The sequence below is a fragment of the Dermacentor silvarum genome, chromosome 7, assembly GCF_013339745.2.
Source record: "Dermacentor silvarum isolate Dsil-2018 chromosome 7, BIME_Dsil_1.4, whole genome shotgun sequence".
In the NCBI taxonomy this organism is placed as follows: Eukaryota; Metazoa; Arthropoda; class Arachnida; order Ixodida; family Ixodidae; genus Dermacentor; species Dermacentor silvarum.
The window spans coordinates 93,284,519-93,301,216 of NC_051160.1; the positions used below are offsets into that span (position 1 = coordinate 93,284,519).

The window sequence follows — 16,698 nt, forward strand, 5'->3', positions numbered from 1 at the left end:
ATGACACCGTAATTGTGTTTGTTGGTTATTATATGTAAATTATTAGATCGAATATTGAGTCGTGTTGAGCGCCCCTAGCAGAAAAAATACAAACTAAAGTATGCGACCAAATTACAGTAGCTTCACTTGCGCGCTTATGCTGGAACGCGCCGTGGTTGATTTTTCGCCCTCTATGGCCATTTCGTGAACTCGAGAGTTTCCGGGGCCTGCGCCTACTGGCTCGCTCTCGAGACGCGCTGCGGTCACTTCCCGAACCGGCACCGCCTCCTTGCCGCCAGCCTTTCGAGCCCCGCAGCTCATGCTCTCCTTTGCCCGTGCCTCGTGCTTTCTTCTAGCTTTTCTGTTCTCTTCTCAGTGTAGCTTCTCTCTTTGGCTTCTCTTGCGTCGGTCACACAACACCACAAGTGCACGGTCGCGCGTATATTACAGGGTGACAGCTTTCCTGGTGCTTTGAAGGGGACATGTGACCAACGCCACCTCTCGGTGGTGCCACCACGGGTGACCTTCCATCCGCATAAAAACACCGCTATTTTCGAATTCTTTCTATGCCGGATATACTAATTTTCTCGAATGTAATGGAGGATGAATGTAAGAGAGCCGATGCATGAATGCTAAACATATTTATCGATGAAAGCGACAGCGTAATGCCGATGCCGCTGGCGATTGTAGCAGTGGCACTTGACAGTTTTTTAATGTTTCTTCTTTTTCGATCGCCCGTGAGGTTACTCCCAAATGATGATAACCCAACAATGAATCTAGAAAAGGTAATGAAATTTTTTTGTGACCCGAGGATTGAATCTTATGCCTTGATACCATGAGCTCGCTCATCGTTGCTGCATGCTCTTGGATCCGGTTGTGCCGCTGCAGTCTGATCTTGTGCGGTGGTAGATTTGGTTTGAGTTTATGTCGGCGCTCCTTCCCTGCTGTCTCATGGTGTTGTTACCAATTTTACAGCTGGGTTGGCAGTCACGATCTTCCGGTCCATTTTCCACCCCGCATATGTAGTAGAAGTCGATAAGGGGTCCGGGCAGATATCTTGCCGATGCCCTAGTTCTCCGAAGATTCTGCACTATTGGACGGATTTCCTGCATTATTTGCAACGGTAGTCACAGCATTTATATATGATGCTGTATGGGACGTGCGGTCCGTCGAAGTAGAAGAGTGCTGTTTACGATCTTCCCAGTATGCGTGCTGCGAGAACCGTGTATCTTGCGGATACTCGTAGCCCTTGTAGTAGTTCTTCTTCGCTCGTGCCTGGCGGGATGTTGTTGATTACGCCCTTGCTGATGCCCTCTGGTGTCCTGACATTTGTTTTAACTTCGTAAATGGACCCTCCAAGCTGGATGCTGGTGATCTTGAGGAGCATGTCGTACGCTATGTGTTTGTTTGGTGTACTTGCGATGATTATATTCTCGACATGTTGCACTTGAATCCGGATGTTGTCGTAGAAGTTGATTTGAGACAACTTGCCAGCTCGACCGATGGCGTGTTTCACTGCCACCAATGTCGATTTGGAGAGTTGTAATCCGCCTTTGGTCTGTAGATCATCATCGGGCCGTCCACTGGCAAACGCGGAAGTTTTGGTTTCCTATAATGTGGCATGTTTCCCGCAATAGGTTTTGTTGTTCAGGCTTGCTGCATTCGTTGTTGATCTGCTTCCTCTGCTGTGGGTTTTATATGCCCCTGAGTCTTCTTTTCTTTCCTTTGCCATGTGTGCCATTTTTCCGTGGATGTTTATCACCTTTCAGCTGCTCTATTCATACGTCCCCTCCGCTTCCAGTTGTCGCTCCTCTTGTATCGTCTTCACATGCATTTCAATGCTGTTGTTTTCCTGGTTCAGTTCCTGTGCAGTTCTTGCTGTGTCGGATGCGTCAGTCATTGATACTCAGCGGCAGCTCACGAGCGGTCACGGGCAACGGGCACGCTCCGCGGGTCACGGGTCACGCGCGTTCGGCTGGCCGCTTACTCGTGTAGGTTTAGCTCCGTTAGCGTAGCGTGAAATCTTCAAACGGCAAAAATGACGGTAATTCCACGTACAGCTCATAAACTTGATATCATCCGGTTCAGACTGTATATTGCGTCATTAAGCGGCTAAAAAGTGCAACCTACAAGTTGTGCGCAGGGCCCAAGACTTGTATTGATTTGGAACACCGACACATCTACAGTGCGCTCTATCGGAACCTCGGATATTGACATAGAAATCGATGACGTGGTATGCCGCAAGGTCAAGGTAATTGTCAACAACAGTGCCTTGCCCGTGCACATGCTGGTTGGTAGAACCAGGACGTAACAAGACCACATTGCATACCTATGCATGGGATATGAACTCAGGATTGGCTACCGAGAGGATCTTCTATTTTGTAACATCTGACCTTGCCCTGATGAAGCCTTCCAAGGAACCACTTCATGCCAAGGAAACCATTGTGCAGCCCAAAAGAACTGTGTGTTGGGTGACAGTGGAGACTAGTAAGAGTGAAGGAAATCTGGTCTTACCTAGTGGGAGTGGTAAGGGAATGCTACTTCACATCGAACATGGAAGGGCTGAGATACCCATGTTGAACGATGAGGATGAACACCAACAGCTGATCAAGGGAAATTTGTTTGCTCACGCTGAACTGCTTTCAGGGAGCGACGAGTTAACCCCCGTGAGACCTTTGCCTCAGCAGAAGCCCATTGATCGTAGCATGCTGAATGTGGGGAAAGACGTCAATGAACAAAAAGTGGATGCACTTCTGAAGATGCTGAATCAATACAAGGACTGCTTTGCACTGAATTAGTCAGAGTTGGGGTATTGTAACCAACTGGAGATGACTATCACAGTATTCCGGAAGCCCTCCAGTCAGCTGCAAACCGTATACAAGACTAATGCAGAGGAAAGAGAAGCAATCCAAGAAATTGTGAAAGAGTGGAAACGACTAGCATTGTAACCAAAACATCCTTGCCATACGCTGCTGCAGTGCTACTCGTGAAAAAGAAAAATGCAGAAAATCGTCGAGTCATAGACTATCGATGGCTAAATAGCCAGACGGTGCCGGAACACTTTCTCTTGCCAAACATTGATCACCAGCTGCAACGACTGTCCGGAGCACGAATGTACGGTGTGTTAGACTGAGCAAAAGCATACCTTGAGCTTCCACTGAGTGAGGAATCGAGGGCCCAAACTGCATTCATCACGCCTGATGAGCCCGGACAGTTTGATACGTATGGTGTTCGGGCTTAGAAATGGTCCTGCTGTATTTCAACATCTAACAGACAAGGCCCTCGAATCTCTGCGTAACACTGTAGCATTGTGTTACATGGACCACTTACTGATTCCAGCCAAGGACTGGGAAGAATTGCTGGTTCGGTTCAAACAAGTACTGGATGCTCTGCGAGCTGCTCGTCTAACCCTGAAACTATCCAAGTGTGTGTTTGGAAGTGACGAACTCGACTACTTAAGTTTCAAGATTGTGAAAAGCTACCTGCAGCCAGGAGAAGTGAAGAAACAAGCTATATTGGACGCTAGCACGCCAACTGATACTCACAGTGTCAAGAGATTTCTGGGCCTGACAGGATTTTTAAGACGGTTCATTCCCCACTATGCTCTGAAGGCAGAACTGCTTACTTATCCGTCCAAGTTTGTGCCCGTCAACCCCGTGCGAGACACCTCAGCGAGAAATGTACCGCGGTGCATGAAGAGTTTTATAAGCGAGTTCGGGATACCGGAGAGCATCATCTCAGATCATGGTTCCTGTTTCACGTCCCACGGCCTCGAAGCCTTCTGTTAGGAAAATGGTGTGGCTCACACACTGAAATCGGCTCACCATCCAAGGGCTAACGGTCTAGTGGAGCGTGTGAATAGAACTCTGGTACCGGATATTATGGCTACAATCAAGGACCCGACTCATAAGGACTGGGATCAGAGCATCAAGGCGGTAGAGAGCTACCTAAACACTGCATACAATGCCTCATCAGGCACAAGCCCTTTCAGGCTTCTGCATGGATATCAACCAAGGACGCATGATATTCTCAGATGGCTAAACACGGTGAATGAGTGGGTATGTCCGGAGCAACTTCGAGAGAAGGCTCAAAGGGACATCGTGAGCCAGCAAGAAAAGTCCAAGCAGTACTTCGACAAGCATCACTTCACAGCGGATAAGCTGAGTGTTAAAGACATAGTGGTCATGCGCTGCGTTCAAGAGCACACCGGCGCCCCAACAAAAACCAAGAAGTTCAGAGGTCCACTGGCTGTGATAGAAATACTCCTATAGCGGACACCTTCAGAGTGACCGAGATGAACGGTAAGAAAAGGGTCTACTCGACTACCGCCCACATAAGCCAACTGAAGAGATGAGATGGAAGATGCCAAGAACTGTCCGACCAGTCAAGCACCGACGAGGAAGACAGCGTGCCGAAACGTAGCACACGTGTGTCCAAAAGACCTTTGTATCTTCGGGACAATACCGTATGAACTGAGGCCAGTTTGCTGTCAGGATGGCCGAGTGTTGGCGGAATCGGTAGCTTGGCTGACAACATAGGGAGAGATGGCGTCCCGCGATGGAAGGCAGTCGTCACGCTTGTAATGAAGTATTTTTCTTTTATTTTTTTAATAAAGAGCGCCCTTCTTTAAATTCTGTGTGTCTACGAAGAAATTCCTAACAAATATTTATTGGGTAAATAAACCTGTGCTGAAGAACCATCACCAGTGAGGCCAAATAAACCCCATTGCACTAACTGATGAACACAGTGTGACCTGTCAGCACGCAGCACGAGGAAATCGGCACATGCGCATGCCCATGCACCTGAGCCCGCCATAAAGCACTTACCCGAGCCCTGCGGCACTGCACAAAATGTACCCCGAACGGTTCCCAAGCCCGGACTGCCCCCTGTGTGGTGGTTATGCGGACTTCGAGCAGGTCCTGTGGGGCTGCGCCTCTGCCGGTCCCCCTTTCCCCCATGAGGAAATGATGACGCTTATTAAGGCCCAGGATCAGACATCTCAAATCCTGGCAGTCCAGAGGGCCCACGAGAGGGCCGTCAGGTTTGACCTGATGGTCTCCGAGTGGGCCTAGCCAGGTGACGTCGAGTTTACTCGCTTCTATCGTGGACCGAATAAAGTTCACTCACTCACTCACTCACTCACTCACTCATGCAGATTGAAATAATTTGTAAGGAGGCTAGGACCAACAGCATCACAATCCTGAAGATCACAGACGTATGTGGGCTTTTTGGCAGAGGACATTTGCCATTATACTGAAAAGCATAGAGCAAAATGGCTACCGATTTTTTTAGAAAACGAAGGTACCTCTAGCGACCATCGCCATCATCAACGGCCGCCTTTTATTTATGGCGCGCTCAGGTGCATGGGCATCTGTATGTACCTCGTTCCTCGTGCAGCGTGCCGCGAAGTCAGAAAAAGAGAAGACTCACGCATTGTTATAGTGGACCTAACCTCGGTCCCTATAACGTGGTAACCTTCCATGCAATTGTGCTCGCCTTGCGATGAAGTCCGGGTCACCGCGTTATAGGGAACGAGGTTAGGTCCACTATAACAATACGTGAGTCGGCGAGCGAAAGTACAAGGAACCGGTCAGGCCGATGGCAGGAGCGGAAGAGGTTCTATTTTATTCTTCTCTTTTTCTGACCTCTCAGCACGCAGCACGTGGAAATGGGCACATGCGCATGCCCATGCACCTGAGTGCGCCATAAATAGAAGGCGGCCGATGATGATGGCGATGGCCGCTAGAGAACTCTTTTCGTATGTTAGGTCAGCGGAAAACAACGAAAAACAAATTATAATATAGGCTGCATAAGAGAGAGGAGAGAGAGAGAAATTTCTATTTACAGAAAGACAGAGAGGTCGGCCTGAGCAACAGCTTGGTCGGGCCTGCTAAACTACACTGCGGACAAAGGCTGATGAATGATGATGATGATATAAGGAAGAGGTGCGTACATGCAAGTACGCAACGTTGCGGCATCTGTAAAGCCTTGCGTCTACCCCAGTGGTTTGTAGAAAGCCTATGGCGGCACTTTAATCAAAGCTGCGCTGTTTGTATTAGGGCAAAGACCCTAAAGGAACTCCTCTGATAGCGGCCTCTTCTCGACGCTTGTGATGGAAGAGACCGGTTGCTCTCGTTCTCCGCGTACACGGGACAAACGCAAAATATGTGATCCGGTGTTTCTGGCCTCTGACAGTATTCACCTATAACCTATAAGATGTCTATAACGCTTGGTAAATGTGGCACCAAGGCGAATCCGGTGCCCCATGCCTGTTTGACGCTTTTTGAGCTTGTGAGGCATGCACAATTTCATTTCTCAGTCCCATTTATGCACGCACTTGTGTCACCGACTTGGTTGGATCCAGTTCCCCAGCGTATGGTTGCGCATTATGCAACGAAGTAGGGCGTTTGTCTTTGTTTGTGAGAACGCAATGCGCAGTTCAGAAGCATCATTTAAAGCCGTTTACGCTTCAGCGTGTGTCAGTTCACTACAATTGCACAGTGGGTTGAATAAGCATCTTACAGTTCCCTATGAGAGTGTCCCTACGCCGACAACGTCGGTCGCTAGGATTTATTGCTACATATGGCTACAACACGCACTGCCTTATGCTGTCGCGCCTTGACATTTCAAGGATTAAACATTGGTTGCCATTTTCTGACTCTGCAGGAGTAAATATGCATAAGACAAAAAATAAGCGCGTTAAACTCTTTTATTTTATCAGACCCATTGTCGGCGTCCTCGCGCAGATTTGCTTAAGCTTGAAGCAGCGTGCGCGCGATGCACGTGCAGAAGAAGAAAACGTCCTAGCGCCTGGTCAGTCAGCGTTAAAGGCTCTACATTTGCATTTAGCCTTCTTGATCAACTGCTCCTTTTTCTAGAGTCCACAGGAAAACCTAGCCACGATATGTCATCTTGGGTGAGGAAGGGTACCGAGGACAACCCGCCGAGCAACGCCGGGGGGCTGTCCCGGTACGAGGAGAACATGACGACCCCCACCACCACCTCGACCGAAACCACCACCGTAGCCATGGAGGGCAACACGCAAACGTCCAACAACGTAGCTCCGGTGAAATCTACTGATATGAGCAGCCGCAGGGTACAGTGGTATCACCGAAAGCAGCCCTTGGTTCCTTCGACGTCCTCCGATCACGTGGGGCTAGACTCCGTTTTCAACTTTGGGAAGACCCAGGCAAAGCCTCAAGGCATCGCGGTAAGCCGTCCTTGGAGAACGCGTGATGTTAGCGCTTACTCTAAACAGCAACGGAATGTGTACCACACAGTATATTCACCGACCGCGCTGCAGGAGTTGCCGTACTTATTGTCGATATAGAGACTTATAATCCCTATCTGATATAGCGTAATAATCTTTCTCGGAAGGAACAGCAATGAGTGAATCTCTTTGTCACCCATGGGCACAGACCTAAATGAAGTTGCGCTTAAAATTTTTATGCTAGAACATTGGCTGTTGCGTACGCATTCTGGGTTGCCATTCGCAGGCCACCAGCCATTCACTGTTCTTTTGAATCCCCACTACCGGTTTTTAATCGTCTGCAGTGTTCGCTACTATGATTAGGTGTTGTTTATGTTATTCAAGTGAACTTGCTCTGCAGGCAGACGAGACGGAGACATCGGTGCAACAGGACACGTCCTCCTGCGCTACAGAATCCAAAGGAGCGGCAGCCGCCGACCTTACTTCGAAACCCGATCACGGGGGATTGGCGCCCTCAACGAGCGACGAGATGCGGACGGCAGCTATGTCGACTCCTACAGGACAGCGAGGCTCAAACGAGCACGCGCCCTCGGAAGTCGCAGACATCTACAAGGCCCTCGAGACGCTGACGCACTCTCAGACCAACCAAACCACAAGACAGGAGTCGATAAAACCCTTCCCCACGTTTGTCGTAGGTGCGGAGGCATCATTTTCCAATGTAAGTCGCTTGAATGCGGTTCGTAAAATCGGCCAATTCTAAGGCATTTCAATAATGACCTTTTCACCTGTTAAAACGGTCGCTCGACGTATTTATATTGTTAGATCAAGTAGCCCTATTACAAGGATTTTGCACGGGGATTGGCGAGAATATTGGTATATACAGGGTGTTTCAGCGAACACTTTCAAAATTTATTTAAGGGTGCCTGTGGCAGATGACCAAATTCTAGTTAATGAGCTGGTCTACTCGAAGAGGCGGACATTACTTGCTCAAAAAATTGAAATGCATAATCGACTAATTAACAAAAATTCACTAATTAAGTTTATAACTAAAAACCTGATGGCCCATATTGTAATTTACACATTGTAGCCGTGGAGTTCACAAGCGGGATCCACTTGGAACGAATTCTCAGGATGACGCCAGTTTTGAGATATTATTTCCGGAACTTTGAGGAGAAATGCATTGGCGTTCCAGTTAATTGTGTGCTTCAATGCATAAAGTGACATTTTGTTAAGAATCTACACTCTAAACACAGTTGCACCCTTTGGGGTGCATTTTTGCCACACAACAATAATCGGCATCGGTCTTGCTTGCGTTTACTATCTTGAAAACTCTGCACTTGCTACTTTCCTGTCGAGAACGCTGTGCCACGCTGATAACGCTCTTGTCGTTCGTGACCGAGAAGTGCCGGGCGCACAGCCTTAAAGAAAGGAAAGCCACTCAAGTCAGATGACGATTATTGTTCTGTGGCAAAAATATGCCCCAAAGGGTGCAACTGTTTTTAGAGTGTAACTGGACCGCCAATGCATTTCTCCGCAAAGTTCGGGAATTAATATCTCGAAACTGGTGTCATCCCGAAAATTCGTTCCAAGTGGATCCCGCATGCGAACTCCACGGCTACAAATTGTAAGTTACAATATGGGCCATCAGGTATTTAGTTATAAACTTAATTAATGAATTTTTGTTAATTAGTCGATAATGCATTTCAATTTTTTAGCAAGTAATGTCCGCCTCTTCGAGTAGACCGGCTCATTAACTAGAATTGTGCTATCTGCCACCGGCAACCTTTAAGAATTTTTGAATGTTTTCGCTGATACACCCTGTATATCAACTATGTAAAGGAGAAAAAATGGTACACACAAGAAAGTAAGAAAACAAATATGAATAAAAGTAAACGTATTTCAACAGCAAACACAATACACAGGAACTGAAACAATATAGGCGCGAGCTCTTGTAATGTTTACCTATATTCAAAAAAGAAGCAAGTACAAAAGTGAAAATTCGATGCGCTCCTTTTGCGAAGCTTGCGCAGTTCGTGCACTGAGCAGTACTCTGACTACTTTTTTATATGCGCTATGGCGGGTTCTCACTCAACAGTTCGGCTGTCGACATTGATCGCATTGGGCGCGCAATGGGTTTCATGAAGACGTGTTTTTTTTTACTACCTCCAATGCCCCAGGCACGTGGTTTTTCACAAGAAATAGGACATTAATTAGTTATATTGACTGGATGCCATTCGTGTAATCATATATGAGTCGAAAGGGAACATAGCGTTTTACCAATCAGTAGGTCGAAATAACTACAATGCATCATTCACTGCACTATCTCCAGGATCGGCACACATGGTCTCTTGGTAAAAAAAAAGCAAACGTGTGCCAACCAAAGTCGGCGCGAATAAAGACATCGTCGGCGTACATTCGCGGCGTAAAGTAAATGAAAAAAAAAACTCCACTTTGTGTTTGTTAGCCTCGACTTCGACTGATACCGCTTCGTTTTACAGAACGTCCTGCATAAAATAACAAGCACCTAGTGTATACCTTCGTGTACGGGCTAGCGAAACCTGAACATTGTAGAGGAAAAGAGGGAGTCATCAAACGTAGAATAATGCACTGACTGTTGTATGCTCTATAATTTTGGATTGCTGACTCAAAACAAAAAAGTTTTCAAGGAGTACTCAGATTGAGCATGCTTTCGTGAAAATATTGTTCAGATTAATAATACGGGCGCTAAGAAATTTATTAAAAATTTAATTATGGGGGTTTTACGTGCCAAAACCAGTTCTGATTATGAGGCACGCCGTAGTGGGGGACTCCGGAAATTTGGACCACCTGGGGTTCTTTAACGTGCACCTAAATCTATGTACATGGGCGTTTTCGCATTTCGCCCCCATCGAAATGCGGCCGCCGTGGCCGGGATTCGATCCCGCGACCTCGCGCTCAGCAGCCCAACACCATAGTCACTGAGCAACCACGGCGGGTACGCGCTAAGAAATGACAAGACTAGGAGGAAGTCGTGGAAACGCTTTTTTGAAAAGCTAGACAATTTTAAGATTTCCAATACAAGAGCTAACGTACCGATTTTGACAGAAAGCTTTGCACATCAATATTTGGTTATCTGTGCATTGACCCGTGCGTTAGAAGTTTATGCCGGAGTTCGCAACCGTAACTTAATGGTGGTCGTTGGCAGAATGCACGCTTTCAGTGTGGTTATTTCTGCGGACATCCGTATGTGCTGCAAATTAAACAGACGACATTTCAGTGATATGCATGACCATGTGCTGCTTGTATTGTAATAAATACCGACGACTACTTGGTCTGAGGGACACAGCGTATTTAAAAGAAAAAAATACTGATCGTGACATCATTGCACCTGCGTGAACCTGCAGGCTGCGACATTTCTAGCCATCCTAAAGGCCAACTGCGGCTCAATTTCAGGCTGTGTAAGGAGGCGTGGGGATTTCCATAGGCTCTGCGCATATAACCACACAATAGAATTCCCCTTTCAGAAATGTGTGACGTTTGCAGGAAGGTATAAGTCATGGCGCAATGGGAGTAAACTACGCGCGACCTCACCATGATTATCGCTACGATCATTAGGAGTGCCAGCGCGAAGTCAGGTTGGTGCGTGGAAACGTTAGAAAGCCAAAGGAAAGGTTGTCCATATGAAGCGTCCATTTAAAAGCAACTCGGAAATGTTTCGTGCAAAGGGCAGCTCCAACCCGCGTACGCAGAATATACCTCTCAGATGAAGATTATGAACAAAATTTACAATTGCAGAACAAGTTTGCCTCCTGCCTACTATTCTGATTTCTTGTGCTTGAACCACCTACAAAACCACGCCACACACACACGTCTTAACCAAACGAAGCAGCAAGGGCAAATAGGGGCCTTAGCGGACGCACGAACCTATAGCACCGTGCATGACAATGTGGTATTGGCGCTAAATAACTGACTATGCATGCGTGTACTGCAATTTACCGGGAACAAGCAACACACAGACTCCCAGTGTTCATGTGTGTGGAAAAACTTAGCTACGGCGAAAGATGAAAATTGCTGCGTATTTGTTGCTGCATCGCAAATGAGCCATAACATTGTTTGCGTTGTGGTTCTAGGTCAGTACACTGCATCCAAAAATTCCTTTTCTCATTGGTGTCCTGAACTGCTGCACTCTTTTGACACTGTTACATTCTCTAAGGCAGGTTCGGGGCTCATTTTTCTTACTATTTGAATAAGGTTAGCGTATTATTGTAGGTGTAAGACAACTTTAGACATAAAGGAAGCATGTACGTGGGACGTCGTGTTGTGAGCATCGCTTGAAGCATAACAACTTGCACTGCGGCATCATTTCAGCTTGAGTCCAGCGACTTCACTATTTGAATGGTTTAAAAGGACCTTCGATATAAATTAAAAATAGATAACTTCCTATTCCGTTTGCATACGTCAAGCAAAGATGTATCACAACAGAAATCATAATGTCAAACAGATGAACCACACTTTCAGAAAATCTAGAAAGACAAGAGAGATTTTTTATGTGATTGATGAGATAACTCAGTTCAGATGTTGGAGGCCCTGGTGCGAACTCAGATAATTAATTGTTCCCACACTGGCCGCGTGCGTTAATGGCGCACGGCGCTAAAGGGTGGTGTGTTCGAAGAGTACGTGTGATGTAGACACAACTCCTCTAAGCATCAAACTTTAAATTTCTCTTTTTCCTAATCGCATTAATATATATATATATATATATATATATATATATATATTCACCGTATTCCCTGACTTGGTGTATTTTTTATTCAGTGAGTCTGTGTCCAGTGCGCGCATTCCGTGCCACTCTTCCAGAATGGTTATGTACCACTGCGACAGAAGTAGCATAGAATTGTGGACGTGTTTGGTTCTTTGGGGCTACAGCTGGTAATCATGGTTATACACTCAATAAGCACCATACGTAGCGTTCTTCTACGGGACATAGCTGCGTAGATGATTCACGCTCTGCATCAACGTGATTTGGTGTTTTCTTTTTGGCATAACTTCTGAGCGGTGCAGTGCATAAACATAAAAATTGAATAAGAAATAGAACGGTACCGTTTTGGCGAATAAAATATATACGATTTCATATTTGATTCATGGGCGTCGCCATCTTGGGCTGTTACACAAACAATTTCGAAGTTTTATGAGAAGTGAAGTCACGTAACATGGCCATGAAACGCTGCACGCATTTATACAACTATTTTCATGCTTGCGAATTGACTGTACTCACGTACACTTCATTGTTAAAGACTGAAAACAGGAGCGTTAACAGCCAAAGATGGCGACACGTAAATGTTTCTGTAAAATAGTCTATAGACCACAATGTTCATCGCTTTACCCCGTCATATTCTCGGGTACGCGAGTGTACTGTGGGATGATATATTCGTTGGAGCGCGTACAAAATCGAGCAGCCAGGTACATCGTCGGTGACTATTGCCGCACAAATAGCGACACCGCTATCAAGACTCGATTGCAACTGCAGACTTTGAGCGATCGTAGGCGTTATCTTAGGCTGAGGTTCTTCCATAATATTTTTTTCATGGGTGCTCTCGCATAGATAAAACGAGCTACATGCTCGCACCACATGACATTTCGAATCGCCGTGACCATGCTTTCAAAGTTCAGCAGACAACTGCCAGAGGCAATTTGCTGAAGTATTTATTACTTCCGCCAGTGGGCATCTGAGTGGAACAAGCTTCCTGAAACCTGATCCTGCACTTTTGTTTTCTGTACTGTACTTCTCCACTTCTTTTGTTTTGTACGGGTATAATACTAGCGATCTTTTGCTTTTGTTTACTTGCTTTAAAGCCTTGTTTTGCTTGCTTGACTCTGTGTTCTGCATTTACATCTACAAATGCTGTAAATATGTATATATCAACCTCCCCCCCCCCCCCTGCGCTGTAATGCTCTTGGAGCGAATGTGGGTTTATGAAAACATAAATAAATAATAAATAAATAAATAAATAAATAATAAATAAATAAATAATAAATAAATAAATAATAATAAATAAATAAATACTGCATGTGATTACACCTGGCATAGTTTGAAAGCAAATTCAGTTGTACGGAATTCCGTTGGGTGTAAAGCATTCTGTGCGATTACAAACAAGTCCCTCAAGTGGTTCCCGGCGCACGTCGGGGAGCTTGGCACTAACAACAACAACAGCCACGACAACAATGACAGCAACAATGTCAACGGACGAAGACACACCGAAACCCCGCCCACGAGCGCGCCCACCTCTTCGCGGGGCAGCTTACCCGCCGCGACGCGGTCACCCAGAGGGCAACCGCCGCTGTTGTGCCGGACCCCAGCTGAGGAGTGACGGCGACGGCCACCCCGTCCGGCGCCGCCACTGTCGTTACCAACACAATCCAAATCGCGGCGCACGGAGCTGGGGGCCACGGGGACGCCGACCGCGGTGTCGAAGAGCTTCAGGCCACGTACCGAGAAGTGCTTGGTCACTACAGGAAGGAACGAAAGAAATATCCACAACCCCACGGGCGGCTGGACAAGTCCCAGGCGGTCGACCTGAGGTGGTTGCAGACGGGCACTTTCACCAACCCCTGCCACCTGCAGCGCCTGTGGCCCGCGCTGCACCCGTCGCCCGGCTGCCCATGGTGCGAGCACGAACGGGCCGATATGGCTCATTTGTTCATGTATCAACGCCTAAAACACCATGACGAAGAAAGACCAAGAGGAAGGGGGAAGACAACAGCAGGTCCCTCTGAAGCGGGGCGCTTCGCTGAGAGATGGCAAGCCGCCCTCCTCAGCGAGGCACACGAAGACTAGGAGTGGGCCGTCCAGCGGGCCAGCGCCATTGCCTAGGATCTCTGAAGATTTTCCTCGGGCGATGTACCCCTGGGCAGCCTAGTTCCGGGTACCAGCAGCAATAACCGTTGGACAAATAAAATTTATTCCTATCCTATCATATCCTGTGCATACTGTTTTGCCGTTGGCTAGCCTCTTATGCTATTCTGACTTGCAAGCATTTTTACGAACTTTTCGAGCCTAAGAATAATACCTGCTAGTTTTGTCATGGAAGTTCTTTTGCAGGATACTTTTTTCGTGCAGATATAAATCAAATGGCCCTACAACAAGTGTTGGTAAAACGGTTCTTTATTATCGCAGGATTACCCTCCAGGGATAGCTGCTCGCAGGAAAACGAATGTGCCGTTTGTGGCAAAGCTGGTGATGACCACAATGTTCATCGTGATCATTCTGGCGTCTGCCTTCTTGCTGTACCCCAAACCAAAACACCTGCTTCAGAAGTTCTGTGCAACAGAAGGATGTGAGACACATCGGTGAGATACAGATATACTCATGACACTTCTGAAAGATGCTTTTCTATTTCAATTATTTCAATTCAGTTTTTATTTTACACGAAGTATGGAGTTTATTCACGTGAACAGGTTGAATCCGTAGCGAAATGCTAGTAACGGCTACAATATAGAAGCGCATTAGTGCACATTAGTGTTGGTTTTCGCACACTCTTTTAAAACAACTGTAACAAGGTATCTCGCATGGTCACTATTTAGCTGTGTGAAAATAGACTTGCTAAAATGTAGACGGTAATGTTCGCGAAATTGTTCCGAGTGATTTAAAAGTGTATAGGAAAGACAATGGATCCAATGGGGTGGGAGTTGTATTGTTTTTATGAAAGGCTATAAAATTATGAAAATTCAGATGTACCTCATAGCGAGTGCTTATTTTGTAAGATCATTGTAATGTAAGGTGCGTTATCGGTGCGATGTATAGACCACCATGTCCATTTCTATCTGTTTTTGAGGAACTTAAAAGCTTTATTGATAGGTACGTTAAAGCTGGTGATGAAATAATGCTGGCTGTAAACTTTGACTTACCCAACGTAGACTAGCAAACCGTTACAACAGTGTCCTTCATTGCACACTGTTGTACATCCAGCATAGCTTCCTGATGAAGCTATGCTGGATATAGCGTTTAATCTTGATTTATTGCAAGTGATAAACAGCTGCACACATATTCAGCGAAGCGCGCTGTCTATTCTTGACCAATTCGTTATAAGGGGAAGTATCGGCGATGACTATAACTGTTAAATATTATCAGGCATATCAGTCCATATGGTTATATTACTGACTAAACACGGAGGTTCCTTTGATGAAAAAGTGAGGCTTTATATTTTATAAAATTTTCTTGTGCCAATAATGCATTAATTTTCAATTTACTGTCAGTTAAGCTTGAAGCTTCATCTATTGGTTTTAATGATGTCGGGTCGTTTGGAAGCAATTTAGGAACATTCTTTAGGAATGCACTGAGCGCTTTGCGCCGAACGTATCCAAGAAAAAGTAAACACCGTGTAGTTCTCAGGAGATACTCCTGCTGAAAAAGAAAGGAAGTAAAGGAACGAAAGAGTATAAAGAAGAACAAAAATGTATCCGAATGATCAGGCGTTTCACATAGAAGAGATCGCAGTTCTATTTATCTATTTGTACTACGGGAGGTTTCTTTCCATAGACATAATTTCATTTCAAAAAATGGCCATTTTGTTTTGGGTCAAGGACAGAAATTTTCTTAATTTTAACTGAATTGATCCTCATACGGTAAAGGGAAAATTTGTCACCAATACTGTGAGTGACATGACATTTGTTTATGTATTTTCTATGTTCCATTAACATTTGTGTGCAGTTTCACCAGCCACACAAGTCTAGGTAGATAAATCTCGTATGCGTGAGCCAATTTTGTTAGTTTCTGAATAAAATACAGCTGCAATCAAGGCGAGTGATTCCTATCGGATTCCTATCGGTTAGTGGTCAGCTTGAAGTGCATCGTCGCGTAGCGCCGTTAGAGCCCGCCTGAAAGCAATGATCTCGCCTTTTGCAAAGCTGCTGATAATAGCATCATCACAGTAATAACGTCACAATAGGCATTTGTAGGCGCCATAAAAGAACACTAAAATTTATCTAAACACATACACCGTGTTCACATGTTAAATAGGCACAAGAAGCACGCAATACAAAAATAGGCATTTCCCGTAACGTTTCGGTCTCATGTTGTGTCCTGTATAAGGTATCATTTGAACCACGTCATTTGAACGTTCCATCGATCGAATTCCTTCGAGCTGCTGCGTCAGCCACGTAGTAAAACGAAAAGAATTTCTTAGTAGCAAGTTTTCCTCCCAGGTGAGCGGCATGGACACAGTCATTGATCTTGATTTGCGGTGTTGTTAGTCGTTCCTTACTGACTCATTTCGAGTGATTCTAACTTACCTCGAGACGGTGCTTAAAGCTGTGACAGAAGGCTGATTTCCTGCGAGAGTTGGCATTCCATCATTGAGTCCAGCCGCACGGAAAGACCTAATGCTAAGGCAAATAAGACAGGCATTGATACTGAGAGCTGTGTCCTTCCTTGGCTCTGCAATAACTCGTTTCGCGCTGCTAGCCGCAAGAAGATATGAACCTGTGTTTACTTTTCAATTGCAGCAGCTCGGCAGCTGAAGATATTCAGTAAG

The 16,698-nt window shown here is 45.9% G+C and overlaps 1 protein-coding gene across 1 annotated transcript; it reads left to right on the plus strand.

The window, feature by feature from the left end:
* The first annotated feature begins 4,273 nt into the window (after positions 1 to 4,273).
* On the plus strand, positions 4,274 to 13,536 carry LOC125947168 (probable myosin light chain kinase DDB_G0279831). The gene is made up of 4 exons (XM_049671553.1): positions 4,274 to 4,280; positions 6,858 to 7,189; positions 7,590 to 7,907; positions 13,324 to 13,536. The coding sequence occupies exons 1-4, from the start codon at positions 4,274 to 4,276 to the stop codon at positions 13,534 to 13,536; spliced, it is 870 nt and encodes a 289-aa protein (XP_049527510.1).
* Positions 13,537 to 16,698: the final 3,162 nt, after the last annotated feature.

Bases quoted from the DNA above. Each gene is read 5' to 3' on its own strand.
- LOC125947168 (XM_049671553.1), top strand. The intron at 7,190-7,589 runs GTAAGCCGTCCT...CTTGCTCTGCAG, and splicing joins CAAAGCCTCAAGGCATCGCG to GCAGACGAGACGGAGACATC. The intron at 7,908-13,323 runs GTAAGTCGCTTG...ATTACAAACAAG, and splicing joins CGGAGGCATCATTTTCCAAT to TCCCTCAAGTGGTTCCCGGC.